The sequence below is a fragment of the Pagrus pagrus genome, assembly GCF_965226575.1.
Source record: "Pagrus pagrus genome assembly, chromosome: 14".
NCBI lineage: Eukaryota > Metazoa > Chordata > Actinopteri > Spariformes > Sparidae > Pagrus > Pagrus pagrus.
The window spans coordinates 30419141-30443479 of NC_140198.1; the positions used below are offsets into that span (position 1 = coordinate 30419141).

The 24339-nt window shown below is 40.8% G+C and overlaps 1 protein-coding gene and 1 long non-coding RNA gene across 3 annotated transcripts; one reads left to right on the forward strand and one right to left on the reverse strand.

Moving 5' to 3' along the window:
- Positions 1-11241: 11241 nt before the first annotated feature.
- On the reverse strand, positions 11242-14568 carry LOC311269613. Its single transcript, XR_014624112.1, has 3 exons — positions 14479-14568; positions 14204-14284; positions 11242-13709 (listed from the first exon to the last, which is right to left on the reverse strand). It is a non-coding gene; the product is annotated as an uncharacterized lncRNA (long non-coding RNA).
- A 669-nt stretch (positions 14569-15237) lies between these two features.
- LOC311269612 (uncharacterized protein) lies at positions 15238-19695 on the forward strand. 2 transcript variants are annotated; one of them, XM_084373846.1, is made up of 8 exons: positions 15238-15357; positions 15729-15853; positions 16087-16452; positions 16635-16884; positions 16971-17194; positions 17393-17540; positions 17663-17772; positions 18980-19695. In XM_084373846.1, the coding sequence occupies exons 1-8, from the start codon at positions 15318-15320 to the stop codon at positions 19286-19288; spliced, it is 1572 nt and encodes a 523-aa protein (XP_084229972.1). In that variant the 5' UTR covers positions 15238-15317; the 3' UTR covers positions 19289-19695. The 2 variants fall into 2 exon arrangements, with proteins under 2 accessions (XP_084229972.1, XP_084229973.1); XM_084373847.1 differs by lacking the exon at positions 18980-19695 and adding an exon at positions 18200-18401.
- The last annotated feature ends 4644 nt before the right edge of the window (positions 19696-24339 follow it).

A 24339-nucleotide genomic window follows, 5' to 3' on the forward strand; every position in this document is an offset into this window, starting at 1 on the left:
AGCCTATAATAATATCTGATACCCTAAAGACATCTGAGGTTGTAATTTCGCTTGCTCGCTCGCTGCAGCCACGGTTAAGTGGAGGCAGAAACAATTACGCACAGCCTACAGAAGTTTCAACGTCCATACAAGCATTTAAGAAATGATTCTTATCAGTTTCATAATTCAGAGAGGATTTTTACTCAACGAAAAAATGTATAAAGATCAGTTTTTAGGTTGAAGACATGACAGCAGCACGTATGTCCAGACGCTGATGTGTGTCAGCTGGGGCAGCGGGTCGGTGATCAATAAGACACATGAGAGAATTATGACTGATGTATAGCTCCCCTGGTAGAGCAGCTCCCTCAGTAAGCAGAGTCATCGCTAGTATGGGTTCGAATCTCAGTATAGGTTGTACCTTTAGTTAATGTGTTTTCTTTTCTCATCATCATTATGATCACATATGGCTCCAAGTTTGAGCAAATAAATGAGCAAATGACCATTAAATCTCCCCCGGGCCGCGGCACCAGCTTTCCTGCTTGTGCACATAAAATACATTAAATTCTGACACCACAACTGTAGCGTACCGAATATCAATAGATGATAACCAGAAAAAAAAACGTTCTATTGATCTGGTTCACCGGCTTCATGGACATCGGAACAATTTTCTGAGAGGGAGGGCGGGATTTTTGTTGGGAGGGGCAGGGGAAGCACGCACTTTTATCAATGATTAAGGATTTGATTTGAAGTTATTTTATAATGGCGTGCAGTTATCAGAGAACTAGAATGGATGAACATGGCATCTTTATTGTTAAGAAAATTAAACTTTGATCACTAAATCAAGCCATTTAAGGAACATAACAGCATTATTTGTACCCTTGAATGAAAAAAAGAAAAGTCTGCGCTCCTGACTCAGGGCTTTCATGCATATCCAAAAGTCTCTCAGTTGACCTACTGATGAAGATTTTAAGCAGGGTCGAGACATCGCTTTCATCCATAAGGTCACTGTGAACGTTCATAACGGTCAAATGTGTTAGTCTCTCCTGCGTCATGTTGCGCAGCCAGGTTTTCAGCCTGCGCAGGCTGAGAAAGAGCGCTTGGATGCCGCGACAGATATTGGCAGGGCCAGACACAGCTTAATGAGCTTCTCCACCTCCGACAGCATGGAGCGGGTTTGGGGCTGCAAGATATGCAGGATGGACACATCCTGGATGGTGCTTACTTCTCGTCCCCTACACACATTCCTCTGTATGTCCAGCTCAAGGCTTAGCCGCTCTCGTGGAAAGGGGGTCAGTTCCGAGGAACCCACATCCACTCGTTTCCCCTGAGCCGCCTCAAGAACTGCCTGCTCTCGCCCTGCAGCTATGCGGAGTCCTTCCTGATCAAAACGCCGCTCCGCCTCAGAGCGCACCAGGTCCAGATGCATTCTGACTCCTGTGCCAGATGCCTAGGCTACTGTATGTAGTCAGGCAGGCTGCATGTCACATCAAAAGCATAGATCTATGCATTAATTATATGTAAGAGATAAATGTATGTCAGATTCTTTTTTTTTTAAAGCGTAATGCCGTGGGTAGGGAGGCTGATGGGGTGCGGGGGGGCGGATGGGACCCCCCGCACCCCTAGTTCCGACGTCTATGACCGGCTTTCTTTCTTTCAGTTGTGGTGTCAGAATTTAACACAAATATTTGTGCTTTCTAATACTTATATTTTCTACAACAGGCTTATAGAAAGAAGAACGACGCCACGTCATGTAGTAGTCGGATATACAGAAGGTTATTTAAAGCGGAGTGAGTCCCTGAAGCAGTCTCCCTGCAGGAGGAGATCCCTTGGCCGTAATGTTCACTGTCTGTCAGTCACATGCCAGTTGGTGCTCCCTTTAATGCTATCACTTGCTTGATGACTTTGCCCAAGTGATCAATGTATTTGTTGCAGACCTCTTTGCTGTCCTCAGCGCGCGGGGGTGGGGTGGGGGCACTGGCGTAGCAAGCTTTTCAAAAGTGTGGGGGATGGATGTGGTCTTTCCAGTTAAGCGAACTTGTTCCAGATGCCTAAACATTTGCATTCCCTCCTGCTCAAATCTTACTACAGTCGCTCAGTTTCTCTGGCCACTCTCTGTCTGCGCTGCGGATGCCTCCTCTCCCCCTCCCTCACCTGTTGTTGCTAAAAAGCACTGATAATTACATTATTAAATTATGTCATTTTTAGTAGTTAAAGTCACTGGATATCAAATCAAATCAAATTTTATTTGTATAGCCCAAATTCACAAATCACAGTTTGCCTTAGAGGGCTTTACAATCTGTACAGAGACGACACCCTCTGTCCTTCGACCCTCGATTCGAGTGAGGAAAAACTTGCCCCCAAAAAAACCCTTTTAACAGGGAAAAAATGCGGAAGAAACCTCAGGAAGAGCCACAGAGGAGGGATCCCTCTCCCAGGACGGACAGACGTGCAATAGATGTTGCATGTACAGAGCAGATCAACGAGATCACAATGTATGCAATTATAATAGATGGTTGACAGGAATGAAAGTACATAAAGAGGTATTACAGCAATAATAATCAAATGCACATAATGGAAATGTGACTACTAGTAATAACAGTAGTAGTGGTTAACGGTAAGGATAGTATGTAGTAATGCATTACAATAATAGTAGTGAAACGTATGTAACAGAGATATGACTAATATTAGCAACAGTAGTGGTGGGTGTCAGGCGGGGCCATGGCAGTAGGCGCATCCACGATCCACGACCCGGGCACGGCCAGGATCCATGAGAGCCTGTAGGACTAGAAAGCACAAGGACTCTCGGGAAGAAGTGAAGTCAGTGACATGCAGAGATGGGGCATGTTTACAGGCATAATGTATACAGATGGAGAGGAGAGGAGGAGAGAGAAGCTCAGTGTGTCATTTGTCCCCCGGACTGGGCCTATAGCAGCATAACTAAGAGCTGGTCCAAGACAGGCCTGGGCCAGCCCTAACTATAAGCTATATCAAAAAGGAAGGTCTTAAGTCTACTCTTAAAGGTAGAGAGGGTGTCCGCCTCCCGGACCAAAACAGGAAGATGGTTCCACAGAAGAGGAGCTTGGTAGCTGAAGGCTCTGGCTCCCATTCTGCTTTTGGAGACTTTAGGAACTACAAGTAATCCTGCGTTCTGGGAGCGTAATGCTCTAGTTTGGTAATAGGGTAGTATGAGATCCTGGAGATATGATGGTGCCTGACCATTAACAGCTTTGTAAGTGAGGAGAAGGATTTTAAACTCTATTCTTGACTTTACAGGGAGCCAGTGCAGAGAGGCCAATACAGGAGTAATATGATCTCTTTTCTTAGTTCCTGTCAGTACACGTGCTGCAGCATTCTGGACCAGCTGGAGACTCTTTAGAGACTTGTTAGGGCAGCCTGATAATAGAGAATTACAATAGTCCAGTCTGAAAGTAACAAATGCATGGACTAGCTTTTCTGCGTCTTTTTGAGACAGGATGGGCCTGATTTTTGCAATGTTACGTAGATGAAAAAATGCAGACCTTGAAATTTGTTTTATGTGGGAGTTGAAGGACATATCTTGATCAAAGATAACTCCCAGATTCCTGACGGTGGTGCTGGAGACCAAGTTAATGCCATCCAAACTAGCTATATCATTAGATAATGCATCTCTAAGGTGTTAAGGACCAAGTACTATACCTTCGGTTTTATCTGAATTTAACAGCAGAAAATTGCAGGTCATCCAGGTCTTAATGTCCTTGAGACATGCATGGAGTTTAGTTAGCTGATTAGTTTCATCTGGCTTTATTGATAAGTATAACTGGGTATCATCTGCGTAACAATGAAAGTTTATGGAGTGTTTCCGAATTATATTTCCTAGAGGGAGCATATATAAGGTGAATAGTATGGGTCCAAGCACGGAGCCTTGAGGAACACCATGACTAACCTTGGTATACAGGGATGACTCATCATTAACATGTACAAACTGAAATCGATCCGATAAATAGGACTTAAACCAGTTTAATGCGGGTCCTTTAATGCCAATTAAGTGTTCCAGTCTCTGTAGTAGAATGTGATGATCAATGGTATCAAATGCAGCACTAAGATCTAGCAAGACCAGGACAGAGACAAGTCCTTTGTCAGAAGCGATTAGGAGGTCATTTGTAACTTTCACCAGTGCCGTCTCTGTGCTATGATGTGCTCTAAAACCTGATTGAAAATCCTCATATAAACTATTGTTATTAAGCAAGTCACATAGCTGGTTGGCGACTGCTTTCTCAAGGATCTTGGAGAGGAAAGGGAGGTTGGATATAGGTCTATAGTTGGCTAAAGCTTCTGGATCAAGATTAGGCTTTTTAAGAAGTGGTCTAATTACAGCTAGTTTAAAGGACTGTGGTACGTATCCTGTTAATAGAGACAGGTTGATCATTTCAAGTAGAGATGAGCTAATTAAAGGTAAAGTTTCTTTCAGCAACCTAGTTGGGATGGGGTCTAGGAGACAAGTTGTTGGTCTAGATGAAGAAATCATCGAAGTTAGTTGGTGGAGGTCAATGGGAGAGAAGCAGTCTAAATATAAGTCAGAATTTGCAACTGTTTCTGAGGTTCCTGTGTTTAAAGATACAATAGTGCCAGTTGAGGGCAAGCGATGATGGAATTTGTCTCTAATAGTTAAAATTTTATCATTAAAGAAGCTCATGAAATCATTACTACTGAGCGTTGTAGGAATACATGGTTCAGTAGAGCTGTGACTTTCTGTCAGCCTGGCTACAGTGCTGAAAAGAAACCTGGTGTTGTTTTTATTTTCCTCTATTAATGACGAGTAATAGCTTGCTCTGGCATTGCGGAGGGCCTTCCTATATATTTTAAGGCTATCTTTCCAGGCTAAGCGAGATTCTTCCAAATTGGTGGAACGCCATTTCCTTTCAAATTTCCGTGATGTTTGCTTCAATTTGCGGGTATCTGAGTTATACCAAGGTGCCAACCTCCTGTGTTTTATGGGTTTCTTTTTCAGAGGGGCAATAGAGTCCAGTGTTGTTCGCAGTGTTGATCTTGGAGAGGAAAGGGAGGTTGGATATAGGTCTATAGTTGGCTAAAGCTTCTGGATCAAGATTAGGCTTTTTAAGAAGTGGTCTAATTACAGCTAGTTTAAAGGACTGTGGTACGTATCCTGTTAATAGAGACAGGTTGATCATTTCAAGTAGAGATGAGCTAATTAAAGGTAAAGTTTCTTTCAGCAACCTAGTTGGGATGGGGTCTAGGAGACAAGTTGTTGGTCTAGATGAAGAAATCATCGAAGTTAGTTGGTGGAGGTCAATGGGAGAGAAGCAGTCTAAATATAAGTCAGAATTTGCAACTGTTTCTGAGGTTCCTGTGTTTAAAGATACAATAGTGCCAGTTGAGGGCAAGCGATGATGGAATTTGTCTCTAATAGTTAAAATTTTATCATTAAAGAAGCTCATGAAATCATTACTACTGAGCGTTGTAGGAATACATGGTTCAGTAGAGCTGTGACTTTCTGTCAGCCTGGCTACAGTGCTGAAAAGAAACCTGGTGTTGTTTTTATTTTCCTCTATTAATGACGAGTAATAGCTTGCTCTGGCATTGCGGAGGGCCTTCCTATATATTTTAAGGCTATCTTTCCAGGCTAAGCGAGATTCTTCCAAATTGGTGGAACGCCATTTCCTTTCAAATTTCCGTGATGTTTGCTTCAATTTGCGGGTATCTGAGTTATACCAAGGTGCCAACCTCCTGTGTTTTATGGGTTTCTTTTTCAGAGGGGCAATAGAGTCCAGTGTTGTTCGCAATGAGCCTGCAGTGCTATCAACAAGATGATCAGTTTGTGAGGAACTGAGGTTAGTGGAGGAGTCCTCTATTATATTAAGACATGGCATTGAATTAAGTGCCAGTGGTATAATTTCCTTAAATTTAGCTACAGCACTATCAGATAGACATCTAGTGAAGGAGTTTTTGTCTAATGGTGTGTAGTCCAGTAATAGAACTTCAAAAGTTATTAAGTGATGGTCTGATAAAAGAGGATTCTGTGGAGAAACTATTAGATTTTCAATCTCGATACCATAAGCTAGAACAAGGTCAAGGGTGTGGTCAAAACAGTGAGTTGGTTTATGTACACACTGAGAGAAGCCAATAGAGTCTAATAATGAGATAAATGCAGTACTAAGGCTATCATTAATGACATCCACATGAATATTAAAATCACCTACAATAATTACTTTATCTGATTTGAGAACTAGACTTGATAAAAACTCAGAGAATTCAGATAAAAATTCTGAGTAAGGACCAGGTGCTCGATACACTACAGCAAATAGAACTGGCTGTAAAGTTTTCCACGTTGGATGTGAAAGACTAAGAACAAGGCTTTCAAATGAGTTATAATTTAATTTAGGTTTAGGATTGATTGACAGACTTAAGTCATAAATAGCTGCAACACCACCTCCTCGGCCGGAGCCTCGAGGAATGTGAGTATTAATATGACTAGGGGGAGTGGATTCATTCAGGCTGACATATTCTTCAGGATGCAGCCAGGTTTCAGTAAGACAGAATTAATCAATATTACAATCTGAAATTGAGTCATTTACTAATACAGCTTTCGATGACAGGGATCTGATGTTTAGGAGTCCACATTTAATTCTCTTGTCTTGTTTTGCAGAGTTGCTGTTAATTTTTATTAGATTTTCATGACTTTTGATTTGATTAATTTAGGTGGTCAGGGGCAGACACAGTCTCAATAAAGTTTTGGGTGTGCAACTGATCTAATGGAAGCTCAGAGAAGCGTGTAAGACTGCAGCTCTGCCTCCTGGTCTCAACTCTGGGTTGTCAGGTTGATGGTTGGTTAATAAAATGGGTCAGATTTCTAGAGATGAGAGCCGCTCCGTCCAAAGTGGGATGGATGCCGTCTCTCCTAATCAGACCAGGTTTTCCCCAGAAAGTCCGCCAATTATCGGAGTCATTACCGCCGACATGTATTATGATCTTACTATATTTACGTTTAGCTTTAGCCAGCAGTTTCAAATTTGATTTGATGTCGCCTGCTCTGGCCCCTGGGATGCATTTCGTTTCGTACTATGGAGCTGCCAATAACCAGAGTTGGTTTCTCAGCGGGTGTGTCGCTGAGTGGAGAAAATCTGTTAGAAACGTGAAGCGCGATTGGTGTACCGTGGGCTTTGGCTTGGTACTATACTTCCTTCGACTAGTCACCCAGCCGCCCTGCTCTCCCGGCTGCTCGGGAGTTGCCGAGGGACGGCTAACTGAAGCTACGCTAACTGAAGCTATGGTTGCTCGGTCCGCACTAGCTAAGGGGGTCTGGCTAACTGCAGCAGCTACAGTCGGAGTTTCCATGCTGCGGAGCCGAGCCTCCAACTCACTGAGCCTCGCCTCCAACACTACAAATAAACTACACTTAATACATGTACCAGTATCACTAAGGGAGGCAGAGGTGTAACTAAACATCTGGCACACTGAGCAAGAGAAAAGAGGAGAGCGAGAGGGAGAGAGAGAAGCCATCGCTAGCTGATAGCGGCTAAGCTAGGATACGATAGATTAGCTAGCAGACCTAAGAGAGCTACAAACAGCAGTGAGTTTAGCGACCAAGCTATAAACACAGAGTATTGTTGAATGCTTCAGTGGACTAGTATGTGCTTAATTGTAAGCGGGAATTCGGCCACTGCAGTAAGGAATATAACAATAATCTGCTCGGATGAGCCAGAGCAGCACAGGTACGCTATCACTATCAGTAACACAACAACAGGAAATGACGCTATAAAAACGATTAATCAAAATCAGTTAAATGTAAAATGTAATGTAGGCTAATTATCAGTGCTTTTTATTCCCACAGACATCACATTTACATGTCAGGATCTGGTTATTTTAGATTCAATATTTATCATCACAGTAACAGAGTTACATACATTGGCAGCTGTAAACACTCATAAAAACATTAGAAAAATAGGCTACATACGTGGGTTTGTTGCCTACCTGTTTACTAAACATATAAGGAGTAGTTTCGTTTATAATCATCAGAGAACGTTACAGACATTGTTTTTGGTAAGTCTGTTTACCAGATATATTCGTACGTGTGTGAATGTGTAAATGAGAGGCTTTAACTTAAAGTACTTTGTAGAAGGAGCTTTATAAAGTTCACTCCATGACTTCGACGTACGATTCAGTGCTCAGTGAAGCGTCTATGTATATAAATATGTATATCTATGGCTAGTTCCCGATATATCTAACTCAGGGACTCACTCCGCTTTAAATAACCTTCTGTATATCCGACTACTGTGAAGCTGCTGATTATGTATTTCAATAAAGCTAGAGGAAACTGTCTGACATGACGTGGCGTCGTTCTTCTTTCTATAAGCCTGTTGTAGAAAATATAAGGAATAGAAAGCACAAATATTTGTGTTAAATTCTGACACCACAACTGAAAGAAAGAAAGCCGGTGAATCAGATCAATAGAAGTTTTTTTTCCTGGTTATCATCTATTGATATTCGGTACGCTACAGTTGTGGTGTAAGAATTTAACACAAATATTTGCGCTTTCTATTCTACACAAGCAGGAAAGCTGGTGCCGCGGCCCGGCGGAGAATTAATGCTCATTTGCTAATTTATTTGCTCAAACTTGGAGCCATATGTGATCATAATGATGATGAGAAAAGAAAATTCGAACCCATACTAGCAATGATTCTGCTTACTGAGGGAGCTGCTCTACCAGGGGAGCTATTCATCAGTCATAATGCTCTCATGTGTCTTATTGATCACCGACCCGCTGCCCCAGCTGACACACATCAGCGTCTGGACATACGTGCTGCTGTCGTGTCTTCAACCTAAAAACTGATCTTTATACATTTTTTCGTTGAGTAAAAATCCTCTCTGAATTATGGAACTGATAAGAATCATTTCTTAAATGCTTGTATGGACGTTGAAACTTCTGTAGGCTGTGCGTAATTGTTTCTGCCTCCGCTTAGCCGTGGCTGCAGCGAGCGAGCAAACTCACAACCTCAGATGTCTTTAGGGTCTTTGACGTGTGCACAAAAAAAGACCACAGTTGAACATAAAAGCAAAACGAAAACAGATAAACATAAAATGGGAATATCACAGATAAATACAAAATGCAAAGAATAAGACCTTAAAAGACATTTAAAAGGCTTCATAGTGAGTTGTTGATGATGTTGATGGCGGATGAGATGAATGATTTTTTTCACTAAGTCTGTCCTTGCTAGAGGGACCCTGTAGCGACAGGTTGAAGGAAGGAGTTGGAATGAGGTGTGGAGTGGGTGAGGTATTATTAGCTACATTCTTGTATTCAAGCAACAACGAACAGAAACATAAATCAGGCAACTCTGTCCATTCCCCTGTTCATGGTCACTGCTCCCTGCTGCTGCATGTTGTCGTCCTCCTGCTCACAGATGCATGATGTTTGGGCACATTGCCGCTTCTCATGAAAACACAATTGATCCTCCACTAAAAAGGTGCGTGAATCACGCGTGAACTCGGCCACAACTAGGTTGCTGAAAGAAACTTTACCTTTAATTAGCACATCTCTACTAGAAATGATCAACCTGTCTGTATTAACAGGATACGTTAAAGTTATAAATGACCTCCTAATCGCTTCTGACAAAGGACTTGTCTCTGTCCTGGTCTTACTAGATCTTAGTGCTGCATTTGATACCATTGATCATCACATTCTACTACAGAGACTGGAACACTTAATTGGCATTAAAGGACCCGCATTAAACTGGTTTAAGTCCTATTTATCGGATCGATTTCAGTTTGTACATGTTAATGATGAGTCATCCCTGTATACCAAGGTCAGTCATGGTGTTCCTCAAGGCTCCGTGCTTGGACCCATACTATTCACCTTATATATGCTCCCTCTAGGAAATATAAATCGGAAACACTCCATAAACTTTCATTGTTATGCAGATGATACACAGTTATACCTATCAATAAAGCCAAATGAAACTAATCAGCTTACTAAACTCCATGCATGTCTCAAGGACATTAAGACCTGGATGACCTGCAATTTTCTGCTGTTAAACTCAGATAAAACCGAAGTTATAGTACTTGGTCCTAAACACCTTAGAGATGCATTATCTAATGATATAGCGAGTTTGGATGGCATTAACTTGGCCTCCAGCACCACCGTCAGGAACCTGGGAGTTATCTTTGATCAAGATATGTCCTTCAACTCCCACATAAAACAAATTTCAAGGTCTGCATTTTTTCATCTACGTAACATTGCAAAAATCAGGCCCATCCTGTCTCAAAAAGACGCAGAAAAGCTAGTCCATGCATTTGTTACTTCCAGGCTGGACTATTGTAATTCTCTATTATCAGGCTGCCCTAACAAGTCTCTAAAGAGTCTCCAGCTGGTCCAGAATGCTGCAGCACGTGTACTGACAGGAACTAAGAAAAGAGATCATATTACTCCTGTATTGGCCTCTCTGCACTGGCTCCCTGTAAAATCAAGAATAGAGTTTAAAATCCTTCTCCTCACTTACAAAGCTGTTAATGGTCAGGCACCGTCATATCTCCAGGAGCTCATACTACCCTATCACCCAACTAGAGCATTACGCTCCCAGAACGCAGGATTACTTGTAGTTCCTAAAGTCTCCAAAAGTAGAATGGGAGCCAGAGCCTTCAGCTATCAAGCTCCTCTTCTGTGGAACCATCTTCCTGTTTTGGTCCGGGAGGCGGACACCCTCTCTACCTTTAAGAGTAGACTTAAGACCTTCCTCTTCGATAGAGCTTATAGTTAGGGCTGGGCCAGGACAGGCCCAGGCCTGTCCTGGACCAGCTCTTAGTTATGCTGCTATAGGCCTAGTCCGGGGGACAATGACACACTGAGCTTCTCTCTCCTCCCCTCTCCTCTCCTCTCCATCTGTATACATTATGCCTGTATACATGCCCCACACTGCAAAAAAGGAATTTCAAGAAAGTAAAAAAAGCCTTGTAACAAGAAAATAAGTCTTATTTTTTGTCCAAAAAGAATATTAATCTTGTCAAGCATGTTTTACGTTAGAAAAAATGTCTCATTTTAAGAAAGTATGCCTTACTTTTTCTTGATAAGATATTCTAGCTAATTTTGAGCTAGAATGAACCAGAAACAGAGTATAAAAATGTTTTACGATAAAACCCAGTGGGGCAACAAGATTATTTGCCTTATTTTAAGAATAAGACCATTTAAACAACGTCTCAATTTAAGAATGCCATGAAACAAGGACAATTAAAGGTTTTTATTATTATTATTTTCATTACAGGAACCTGCTGCTTCATATCTAACATATTAAGATGACAGCAGACTGGTCTATACAACACAATCTACAACATAATACAAATAATCATGTTGGATGAAAACTGCATGGCCCACAAACAAAACAAAATGACCAAAAATGGCCAAAATGAAATGACCCTTGACTCAATTGCATCCTGCATCACAAAGTAGAAAAGACCATGCTTATGCAGCATCAGCATTTCACTGCTAATTGATTGTTCATTTGAAGAAAAAAGAATCATGAAACAACAAAAACAAAAACAATGGTCAAGAAGCACAGTTTGTCTATGAGAGGCAAACACATTAAGTGTGCCTTTTACAGTCTATCAGACGAGGCTCTGTGTAGCCCAAGCACATCTCCCAGATAATATTTTGTAGGGACATATGTCACATCCTTGTGAGTATAACTGTAATATGGAGTGAAATCTACCAGATTATCAGATGTTATGAGTTCAGTTGCTTGTGCCATGTTTGGAATCTCTATTGTATATGCCATGTAATTTCTATCATAGCGAACAGTAGTATGCTGCTGCAACTCAAAACAATATAACGATGAGTTAATTACATAGATATTGCTCACAAGTCCGAACTCAGGCAAATCATTGGAATTAACAGCAGTTACAAGTAATGTTTTCTCCCGTATATATTTATTACCATTTAGATTAATCCATTTAACAGACACTGCATTGTTTATGTCATCATTCCCAAGGAAAGCCTTTGCTTTTTCTTTCAAATACGACATGTTGCGTATTTCTGAAGTTGGTCCCAATGCACACTCGTTAGAAAAAATTGGGTGTTCAGAATGACTTACATTTTGACAACATTCATACATTTGATTATGCCTTATTAAAGACTTGCAAACATTTCGAAAATTTAGTTTTGAGGCCCACTGTTTGAAAAAACAATGTTTTGATTCAAATCTCATGCACATGTGACGGACCATTGGTCCCAGGAGTTTTATCTGCGATGGAGCATGAATCAAATAATGTTGTTTTGGGGTAATGTTGTTATCAGGGAAAACACTTTTCATATGTTTTAAATGCTGTTCAATTAGTCTTTTCAACTTGTTAATTGTCTGTAGACCAATGACAGGAGCAAACAAAATTTTAACAATTTCTATGAGTTCAAGAATTATTTTGTAGTATTCAGTATCTTTAGCTGTATCAATAAGAAATGGCAATATTTTTAGTAGAACAATCATTTGGCCTGAGGATTGCTTCAATTTACTATCACTTGAAGCTAATGTGCTGTAAGCTATAGGGCTTGGTTTGTCTCTGACATCAAGTGGAGAGTAGGGAAATCCAGTTAATGCGCTATTGACGACATCCAAGTCTAGTTGACCTAAAAGAACTAACTGTTTTAACACAGACTTTATTTCTAATGGAGCAATGCCTTCAAGAATTATATGCATCATATCCTGAGGTGTTTGTTCGATCAGGTTAAAGGCTGGAAATTGTACCAGCTTGCTCCTTCTGTTAATGCCAAACGTAGTCTTTAAACTGTTTCTAAGATACTCAGTATTTGCCCTCTCAATGTCATCACACTGTCGAACATGTCTTTCTAGTGTCCTTAGCTCAAAGTTGCCTTCGTCAAAATACATTTGCATGTCCTCAAACGAACATTCACACTGCCGGCACTTACTATAGGCGAAACCAACACCCTCTTTAAATCCACAAAGCTCATGTTGTGCTAAGGTGTCTCCACATATCGAAACTAATGCTCCAAATATTTTACGTTCACCATTCGCAGTTTGAATATTAACACCATCATATAGCATTTCTAGGTCCTCATACAACCTGCCCAAAATTCCATCCACTCCACATTCAGACAACTCCCTCTTCTTGGCAATAGCAAGTAGACGGATTGCAGCGAGTTTTGATCTATATTTTGGATTAATGTTTCCTAAGGTATAGTAAACCATTAGCAACTTATTCTTGGAAGCATGAGAACCAAGTGGGTTGCAGATTTCAATGTCATCAGAGTAAATGATTATCTGTAAAGCAGAAGGCCGGGCTGAAAATAAAGGGTGGGATTTCATGAGCTCTCCATCTATGATGTCATACAGATAGCCACTTCTGTATTTTTGCGGCTGATCTATCATTTCTAAAACTTTTGGATGGGACAATAACTGTTCTAAACTGTTAATCAGAGGTACATAATGAAAACATTTGGTTACTGTGGAGAGGACCCTTTTTGTCCCTTTTTTCTTCAAGCAGGCCGTATACCCAACAGAAACCTCCTCTGACTCCACAAAATTGAAATTTTCCTTTATCACATTGTCCTGCCTGTATGTTGTTGCAACAGAGGAAAATGGATCCTCAATCCGGTCAAATACTGCCATCGCTTCCTTTTCAAGTTCACTTCCTTGATGTTGCTGGAATACAGTTTGTAGCTGACTCCTCAGATTAGTCACCAACAGAGCTTGATATTGCTGCATTGCTGCCAAGACATCATTCACACCTCTCTGAAAAACAGGCAAGAAAAGAAGAGAAAATTAAATCCAAACAGTCTAGTTTTAAAATTATTAGCATACAATCTCTTTTATAAGGAATATGAATATAAATAAGAGTAACATCAACACAATGATGCTTTTCAATTAATTTACAGGACATTAAAAGTAAATTCAAAATATGAAGTTATCATAACTAGATAGCAGAGAGCAAGGCATTATTAAATATCAAGTCTCATGGATAGATTCAAGTTAAGTTGCAGCTAAGGGAGACTAATAAGGTAACTGTGAACTGACTTGATTTTTTTTTCATCACACAATATTTTAAACTACAGGCACCAGCCCAGATGTGCAAAATTCAGTGAGTGAGAGGTTGACCTATGCATAGTACAGTTCAAAACAAGAGCACTCAACATTACCACTTCAGATCTACTAATTTCCAAGCTTGGACTTATACAGATAATCAACAGAGCCACAGATGGCCTAATTGTAGTTGTATGTAGACAAACCTGTGAAAGATGGTGTTTTTCTCTTGCAGTCAACATAATAGCAGTAGCTTGTCTGCTCAGAGTGTTACACCTCAGATCATCCTTTAAAAAAAGAAAAGAAAAGAAAAAGAAAATTAAACGTATAATAAAACACACTGTTGTCACACACGGATATGCTGTCATAAAAAAATAACATTTTATGACAATTCAGTTGAGATTTATTTTGGAATTGTGAGAAAAATGATGATAGGATTTAGCTGGTTGTAGTTGTGTACTGAAGGAAACAACAAACTTACCTCTGACTGACATGCAGAAGAGTCCACAGCAGGACATGACACAACAGTCACTGCATCTTGCACCCTGTTTTCCACCACTGCTTCCTCCGTTGGATGCTCTCTGTTTTCCACCGTCGCATCACCTGGCCTGTATGCCCACACGTTTCGGTCCACTGCTGGTGAAGCTTCACGGCTTGAGGTCGCTGTTGTCCCCTCTCTCGGCGAGTTGCTGCTGCCACTTTCCAGGTGTTCATGGTGGTTTCTTCGAATGTGATACCACAGTGAGTTGTAGACGCGATACTCTTTGGTGCATCCATCAATTCCACAAACAACGCGAAAATCTGGACTGCGACTGTGAGCAGTGTTGATATGACTCAATAAAGACTTGAGAGTGAGAGCCACAAACACAAAACAAATAACACAGCGCCAAATCATTTTCCCGTTTTTAGCCTGCTTTAACTAGCTGCCAAGTCCGACCACCTTTGCCGCTGAACCGAAGATGACCTGGTGATACATCACGTGATAAAGGTACGTACCATTATTCCGTGTCTCATAACGGCAGAAACGACTTTCCATTTATAAATTATCCCGTAAATGTGACTCGATTTTAATAATTATAAAGTCATATGAACTTATTTAGATAAATATAGTTGGTATAAATGCAAAATAAATGTATTTAGCCTGAGCGTCCACCCCCGCACCCTCTTGGAAGATGGTACAATCCACCCTGTCGCGCTTTTTTTTTTTTTCTCTCTCTCCCACTTGGAGGAGTCCGTTAATTTGAAACGCACAGCTACTCGGAGGTCACCTGCCGCAGCTCTAAATTCATTGTTGATTGAGGATATTAAAATCAAAAAAATATGGACAAACTGGACGAGGTTGCAATTGCCACACTCAAAGGTATGCTACAAGGGTTACTTTTATGTTGTGCTGGTGTTATATTTAATGTAGTTAGTTAACCTAGCTTAACAGTTGTGGATTTGCGGCTAATGGGCTAAAGTTTAACTAGCCTAAACTACATTTAAAAAAACAGGCTGGCCTTGCATGATTTCCATCTAGAAATAGGTTTAGCCTAATTAAGCTTTGAGACCAGTATTTTTTTTTAATATCAAGGGCTGTAAATGCTGAAAATGTAACTGCACATGCCCAGGCCGAACCGGAGCCGTAGGCCTCCCCTCCCCCCACCCTTGTGGATTCCCGGCTAATGGGCTAAAGTTTAGCCGCTAAACTACATGTTTCTTGGCCCTGACTGTCACTTTTCTATATTCCAGCTGCTAATATTGGAGAAGACTTGTTCCTCTCGCTTTCCCGAGACGACATCAAAGACCTCTTTCCTGGTCCTGAAAATTTCTTGAGGCGCAGGGCTATATGGCTTGTTGTAAATAAAGATGAAAAGGTCAGTATTTCACAGTATAAGCTGCTGTTTAACAGTACCACACTTTTCCAATATCACAGTCATTGTTTTAGACATTTCTGCTTTGAGTCCCTTTCAACAGTGGATATAAAATAAAAAAGTGATTTTTTTTCAAGTTTTTTTTAGTTCCCAAAATGATAATGCATGTTTATTAAACTAACAAGTAGGAACATTCTATGAGTTACTCAATAAATGTTTGTGTAAATGTGTTTTAGGTGGATACTGCTGCTGAAATTCAGCAGTCACCCCCCACTGGCGCCAGTGACCTTTCAAACGAGGAGGCCAATACTTCTAAATTTCTGACTATGTCCAACCCAGAATACATAGTCTTCACAGACAGTGAGCTTGAACAGGTGCGATGCTCCTACTTTGAGCAGAAACGGCTGGGGACTGAGGACAATGTAACCTTGTCCAAGGAGCTCTTCTGCCGACTGATAAGAAACACTATGACTAATATGATCTCCATCGCAAGAGCCGCAGAGGACTCCAGATACCCCACCAGACATGAGGTGAATGCCATGGCAAAGCGATTGGTGGAGTACTATCCAATGATAAAAGACAGGTCATCAAACAGTGAGTGGGTGAGTAGATTTTTGTCACTTTTGCTTGTTGCTGATATTATGTTAATACTGAGACTTAGATAATTTCTATACAGTGCTAAATCAGACAGAAAGTTCAAATGGAGCTAAACATTACCAAAAGCTGTAATTACAGTATAAGAAAGCTTCATCTTTTTTGAATGTTTGCTATGTATGCCTTGCAGGAGCATGTTGCCAAAAAGCTCAGGAAGAGACTCTCAAATGTCAGAAGTCCAAGGAAGGCCAAAGGTCCTCCTTCAAAGAAACCACGACAAGAAGTCAGTTTAGACATTTCAACTACTGACTATGATGGAGATTCCAGTGCATCCACCGTTATTCTGGAACGGTCACCTGTTAGTCCCATGGGCATCCCAGTACAGCGGTCACCTAGAACCAGCACCCCAGCACAGAACCGGGACAGCAGTGATGAAGAAAGTATGTATTGTGTTACGTAAATATAATTTGTTAGTTTGGAAATCTCATGTCCCCTTTCCACCATAACGTCCCTGTAATGTCTTCAGCTTGTTCAGTTGACGTCATGGACAGCCAGAAAATCCAAGCAAGACACTACAAGACCCTCCAAGAAATGTACAAGTCAAAAAAGCCAAACAAAGCTGCTGTAACTCATTTGCTGAACCTGGAATTTGAGTCTCGAAGACGCTTCATCACCTCTGATGTTTTAAAGGAGCAAGACAGAGCAACAAAGATTCTAGAGGCCTACCCTTGTTTCAGAGAACTGGATCACGTAAGTAATGTTGGTCCCACTTCGTTCACATTTTCAGCTCTTCTAAGGACTCAGTTTAGCATGACATAATTAGCATAATGTTTATATATCTTGCACATTATAGATTTTTAGTCTATTAGATTTTAGTCATCAGAATGTAAGACAATAACTTTTTTTCAGTAATTTTTCTTTCTTTATATGAATTTTACTATTTTTCAGGTGCTGGATGAGCTGCAGCGTATACTCCAACCGACCAACTCCCAGTACATATCAGAGGTCCAGAACAGATGGGCAACCTTCTTCTCCAAGGTCCAGTTTTATGGCGTCATGAAGAAGGCAATGAAGCCTCCTAAATCTTTGAATGGAGGTGAAGTCACAATACATTGACTTGCTAATTTTATATAATAATGTCTTTTAATTATTTATGTAATTTTGTGTTACAGTTACTTATGGTACCACCTTGTTTTGTGCTTTTTTTCATTAAACCAGTGGAGCATATCACAGCTGTCTTCAGAGCCCTGCCACTGCTCTTTCCATCCAGCACTATGCCACCGAAGAAACTGGGCTCAAGCAGCGAGGCTCTTTTCCATGTCCTTGCGGTGAGATTTACAGACTTACTGAAACATTTCATAATATATGTTCCAGTTTTTCAGGCATACATTTTATATTAGGTTTAGTACATTTTAGATAAACTTTTATCATTTCAAAAGGTCTAAAGGGGAAGTCTGTACTTAAAGCGAAATTCCGGCGTAAGTGTAAACCATGGTCAAACACACCGTAACACCGAGTTAGACCCCCCCTCAATTTGCCCGACCGCTACATTCACGAGATCCACCAACTTCAGCAAATACCGCAATATCGCCACACACGGCGCTCTCCGGATCCACTGTCTGACCGCAACCAAAACGCCACCATTTGCCCAAAATAATGCTCAGAACTGCACCAAATGTCATCAATAGTACACACAGGGTCCCAGCACGTAGTACGAGTTGTCAAACATCTGCTAGCTTTGCCTGTTTTCTTTAGCAAGGAGACCAGATACAACTCACCTACTTCTCCTCCGGAGCCGCTGGTTGGTGAGGAAGCCCTGACGAGTCGATCACCGAGTGCACCGGCAAAAAACGTAAATTTAAAAATGCTCATTTGCGCCTATATCGTGGCCAGCACTCGATAATAATAGTTATAAAGTGATATGCAAGATAAAAAAAAAAACAAACTCTGATTGTATTTCCACGAGGTAATTGTTGATTGAGCTGCGGAACTCTCGGTGATCGACTCGTCAGGGCTTCCTCACCAACAAGCTGCTCCAGCAAGAGAAGTAGGTGAGTTGTATCTGGTCTCCTTGCTAAAGAAAACAGGCAAAGCTAGCAGATGTTTGACAACTCGTACTACGTGCTGGGACCCTGTGTGTACTATTGATGACATTTGGTGCAGTTCTGAGCATTATTTTGGGCAAATGGTGGCGTTTTGGTTGCGGTCAGACAGTGGATCCGGAGAGCGCCGTGTGTGGCGATATTGCGGTATTTGCTGAAGTTGGTGGATCTCGTGAATGTAGCGGTCGGGCAAATTGATCTCTCGAGGGGGGGTCTAACTGGTGTTACGGTGTGTTTGACCATGGTTTACACTTACGCCGGAATTTCGCTTTAATTTATTACTAACTTTGTTGGAACTTGCAGTGCTGAATGCTGAGGGATTACTCTAAGTGTTTTAAAGTACAATATGATTTCACTAATGTTCTATTCCAGGTCAAAGTTTATGTTATTTGTAATGCTTTTCTAATCTTCTTGATTGTTTTTTGTCATCTAGACTTCTGAGGATCCTGATGGTTTCATGCGGCAGCGACCCCTGTCTTCTCCGGTTCTGCTCATTTCTGAGGACAACTGCATGATCGCCATTGGAAACACACCAGTGACCACCTTCACCATGGACAGACTTAATGAGGGACTTCTCTACCTCATGGCATATTACTATGCCCTGCACATGACCTACCCAAAGTGCATTTCTACACTACTGTCAGTACTGCAGACCGAGGTACTTCAGGATTCAATTCATGAGCAGGATTTGACCCACCACTACAAAAAAGCGATTGGTGAGTGGAAGTCATTCAGTGAGTGAGTCACTTTGTTTGTCACTCTGCCCCACCCTGCCTGATGTAAGAATTTCAAAGAAAGTTGATGTTCTGTTTAAAGAAAATGTTCATCACAGTTAGACACATTGTTTTTGAGATTGAAATCCTTTCCTGTGGGATATTATGCTGCAAAGCAGCTGCAACATGATGTTTAGTTGCAATGGTATGCTGCTACTGCTGTATTATTATTTTGATAGAGAAGTTCAAATCAAAACTGGCTTTTCAATCTGTTTGATTATGATGGATCTGGAATGTGTAAGTGAAGTGCTCCTTTTTTTGATGTTGAATTGAGCAATTGTGTTGCAAAGTTAATAAAAAAAAATTAATGAGAAAGTTTTGGTATCTTGATTTAAGACAACATCACTTATATTTGTTATGCTGTTTTAAGAAATTATGTCTTATTTTAACTACTTTTCTGCTCTATCAATCCCAGATTAAGACGTAATTTCTTAAATTTAATGTAGTGAAGAGACTTAAATTCTAATTTTGAGTAATTTTATCTTACATTAGTGTTTTTTCATTGCTTGTTTTAGAAGAATTTGGATTAATTTAAGATTTTCTGTCTAGTTTAAAATCTCATTTTAGTCTTTCTGAGCTAAGAAATTTGGTCTTATTTTAAGAATTCTTGTCAAGCAAAAAAAGCTTACCCCATTGGCAGATTTTTTTGCTTGATACAAGATAATTTGATTGAATATAAGAATATTTTACTTATTTCTAGAAGGGCTGTTTTTGCAGTGCATCTCTGCATGTCACTGACTTACTTCTTCCCCGGAGTCCTTGTGCTTTCTAGTCCTACAGGCTCCCATGGATCCTGGCCGCGCCCGGGTCGTGGATCGTGGATGCGCCCACTGCTATGGCCCTGCCTGATCGTGGATGCGCCCACTGCTATGGCCCTGCCTGATCGTGGATGCGCCCACTGCTATGGCCCTGCCTGATCGTGGATGCGCCTACTGCCATGACCCTGCCTGACACCCACCACTACTGTCGCTAATATTAGTCACATCTCTGTTACATACGTTCCACTACTATTATTGTAATGCATTACTACATACCATCCTTACCATTAATCACTACTACTGTTATCACTAGTAATCACATTTCCATGTGCATTTCATTATTATTGCTGTAATACATCTTTATGTACTTTCACTCCTGTCAACCATCGCTTATAATTGAATACATTGTGATCTCGTTGATCTGCTCTGTACATGCGACATCTATTGCACGTCTGTCCGTCCTGGGAGAGGGATCCCTCCTCTGTGGCTCTCCCTGAGGTTTCTTCCGCATTTTTTTCCCTGTTAAAAGGGCCTTTTTTGGGGCAAGTTTTTCCTCACTCGAATCGAGGGTCGAAGGACAGAGGGTGTCGTCTCTGTACAGATTGTAAAGCCCTCTGAGGCAAACTGTGATTTGTGAATTTGGGCTATACAAATAAAATTTGATTTGATTTGATTTGATTTGAACGAAGTAGTACCTACTGTATTCGTAACTCTGATAATAGCCGCCTCATGTCAGGGTGGGCGGGGCAGCATTTTCACTCTGCATTCCAGGCCAAGGTCAGAGGTGTGTCTATTCTTACAAACTCAAACATGACCTTTGAACATCACAAAGTAATATCAGATCCCCATGGTCATTACATCATTGTTACTGGAAACCTATACAACACACCAGTGATGCTTGCCAATGTCTATGCCCCAAACATAGATGATGCAGGGTTTTTTGAGCGTTTTTTCTCCTCTCTGCCTGATCTGAGCTCACACTCGCTTATTCTTGGGGGTGATTTTAATTGCTGGCTAGATCCTGTATTAGATCGTTCATCCACAAAACCAGCTGCCTTAAGTAAATCTGCATCACTTATCCAGTCTTTCTGATCCAATTTCGGTATTTCTGATATATGGCACTGTCTTCACCCCAGCCAGAGAGAGTATTCTTTTTTTTCACATGCCCATCATACCTTCACAAGGATTTTTTTTTTTTTTTTATCGACAATCAGTTAATTCCTTCGGTCCAGTCCTGCGACTATTAGAGCATTGTGATATCAGACCATGCCCCAGTGGTTTTATCCATAAGCCCTCCTAATTTCCCTCAAATCATAAGACACTGGCGTTTTAATTCAACCGTGTTGTCTGATTGGTAAAATTCATGGAGGAGCAAATATCCACCTTTCTTGAAATAACTCATTCTCCTGAAACTTATTGTTTAATAGTTTGGGATGCTCTGAAAGATTTTTTGAGAGGTTAGATTATTTCCTACAGTGCAAACATGAAAAAGAAGGCCTCCAGAGAGAGACTAGAATTGGTCAAACAAATTAAAGAAATTGACCTACAATATGCTCAGGTTAACCCTGAAATATACAAAAAACGATTGGAACTGCAGGCTAAATTTGACCTCTTATCTACACATTCAGTTGAATGTCAACTTTTAAAGAGCAAGAGCAGGTTTTACATATATGGCGACAAGGTGGGTAAGATACTGGCTAACCAATTAAGAGAAACCAAAACAAGGCGACATATCACAGAAATTAAAATGGAAGATGGCAATATGACCACAGATTTCTCCAAAATTAATGACACTTTCAGTAACTTTTACAGCAAACTTTACACTTCCTAATTCCCAAATGACAGTACCCAAATGCAGGACTTTTTAAATAATCAAAATATCCCTGGACTGTCTTCTGATAGCCGGGGAGATTTGGAGAAGCCCATCACAAAGGAGGAAATAGCCATAGCTATTTCTTCTTTGCATTCTGGAAGGTCCCCTGGACCTGACCTTTTCCCCTGCCAAATTTTTTAAATCATTCTCTTCAATACTCTCACCTCAACTGTGTGCAGTGTTCTCAGACTAACTCAAGTTAGGTAGACTCCCTGCGTCACTTACTGAAGCTTGTATCACGCTGGTGGCCAAGAAGGACAAGGACCCAGTGGATTGTTCCTCCTACAGACCTATCTCCTTACTAAATGTTGATGCCAAATACTGGCTAAAGTCCTAGCGCTTAGGTTAGAGAATATTCTACCATCAATTATATCAGAAGACCATACAGGTTTCATTAAAAACTGCCATTCCTATTTTAATATTCATCGTGTATTTGATATTCTTTATACCAAACCAGTTTTCTTACTTAGGTATCACAATCACAAGAAAACACAGCAGTCTCTTTAAAGAAAATTGTCTCACCCTGTTAAACCAGGTGAAACGGAGCCTAATGCAGTGGTCCCCCTTGTGGATCTCCCAGGTGGGCCGGGTCAATTCAGTTAAAATGAACATCCTCCCTAAATTCTTATATCTATTCCAATCGATACCGACTTTTATCCCCAAATCCTTTTTTGATTCTTTAGACTCTATCATTTCCTCCTTTATATGGAAAGGCAAACGCTCTCGAATAAGTAAAGTCCACCTTCAGAAACCAAAGGATGCTGGAGGCCTGGCTTTGCCCAACTTTCGCCTTTATTACTGGGCAGCCAATATATATGTTGCGTTGTATTTTGGTCTCATTTTCACAATCATACAAATTGTCTGGCTTGGGTGTCTATGGAGTTGAACTCAACCATAGATCTTTCTATTCCAGCACTACATAGTTCCCCCCTACCCCTACCCCTAAACAAATCAAGTGATAATCCCATCGTAAGACAAACAGTGAGAGTGTGGGCTCAATTCAGAAAATACTTTGGCCTTAATGACCTTTCTCTTTTAAGTCCTGTTTTATCCAACCATCTTTTTCAACCTTCTCTTAATGATCCCATGTTTCAAGAATGGCATAGGCAGGGCATCAAACATTTTAAGGATTTGTATTCTAATGACATTTTTGCATCATTTGAACACCTGTCTGAAAAGTACAAACTACAAAAGACTAATTTCTTCAGATACTTACAAATGAGACATTTTCTCAAGTCTCAGACCCCAAACTTCCCAAGGAGACCTGAATCCAGTGTTGTCGACACATTTCTTAGTATACACCCTTCACAGAAACACCTGATATCTTTTATCTATGGCAAGCTGGCTGCTATAAGACAAGCACCCCTTGAAAAAATTAAATTGGCCTGGGAAAAAGATCTGAATTTGGAATTGACTGACAGTGAATGGGATTCAATATTGAAACTTGTCAATTCAACATCCTTCTGTGCCCAGCACTGTCTGCTACAATTTAAGGTGGTACACAGGACCCACATATCAAAAGAGAAACTCTCTCATATGTATCCAGATTTTAGCCCATGCTGTAACAAATGTAAAAGAGATGAAGCCTCACTTATTCATATGTATTGGCCATGTCCCAGTTTGGGGAAATTCTGGAGAGGTTTTCCAAACTCTTTCCACAGTTCTCAACCTTGACCTTACACCTGACTCTCTGATCGCTCTCTTTGGCATAACTAGAAGAGATGATTCTCATTTGACTCCATATAAATAATATGCATTGTCGTTTGCTTGTCTTCTGGCCAGACGAGCAGTACTACTAAGATGGAGGGATGCTGCCCCGCCCACCCATGCTCAATGTCTGGGGGACATTATGTCCTGCTTGAGCCTGGAGAAAATCCGTTACTCAATCCATAATTCATACAAAAAGGTTTTGAATGTGTGGGGTCCTTTCCTCGAACACTTTAAAAGTCTTTCAACACAATAGGGTATCATTCTTGCAATCCTATCTGCTCTCATATGTCATGTAAATCTCACTCATCTTGACAACTGATTACAGAAAAATTCTTTACTCTTAATCTATCCCTGCTTTCAACTATTCCCCCTCCTCCACTTTCAGTGTAAACATTACCCATTACTTCCAGCAAAGGTGTGTTAAACGGCTCCGGTGTGCTTGTGTTCTGATCTAATTAAATACATGTGTGTTTATATGTGTGTGTATAAAAGAAAAAAAATCCCCTTCTCACCCTGGTGGGGTGGTATCTGTGTCATCCTCAAGCTCGGGTCCTCTACCAGAGGCCTGGGAGTTTGAGGGTTCTGCGCAGTATCTTGGCTGTTCCTAGGACTGCGCTCTTCTGGACTGAGGCTTCAGATGTTGTTCCTGGGATCTGTTGGAGCCACTCTCCCAGTTTGG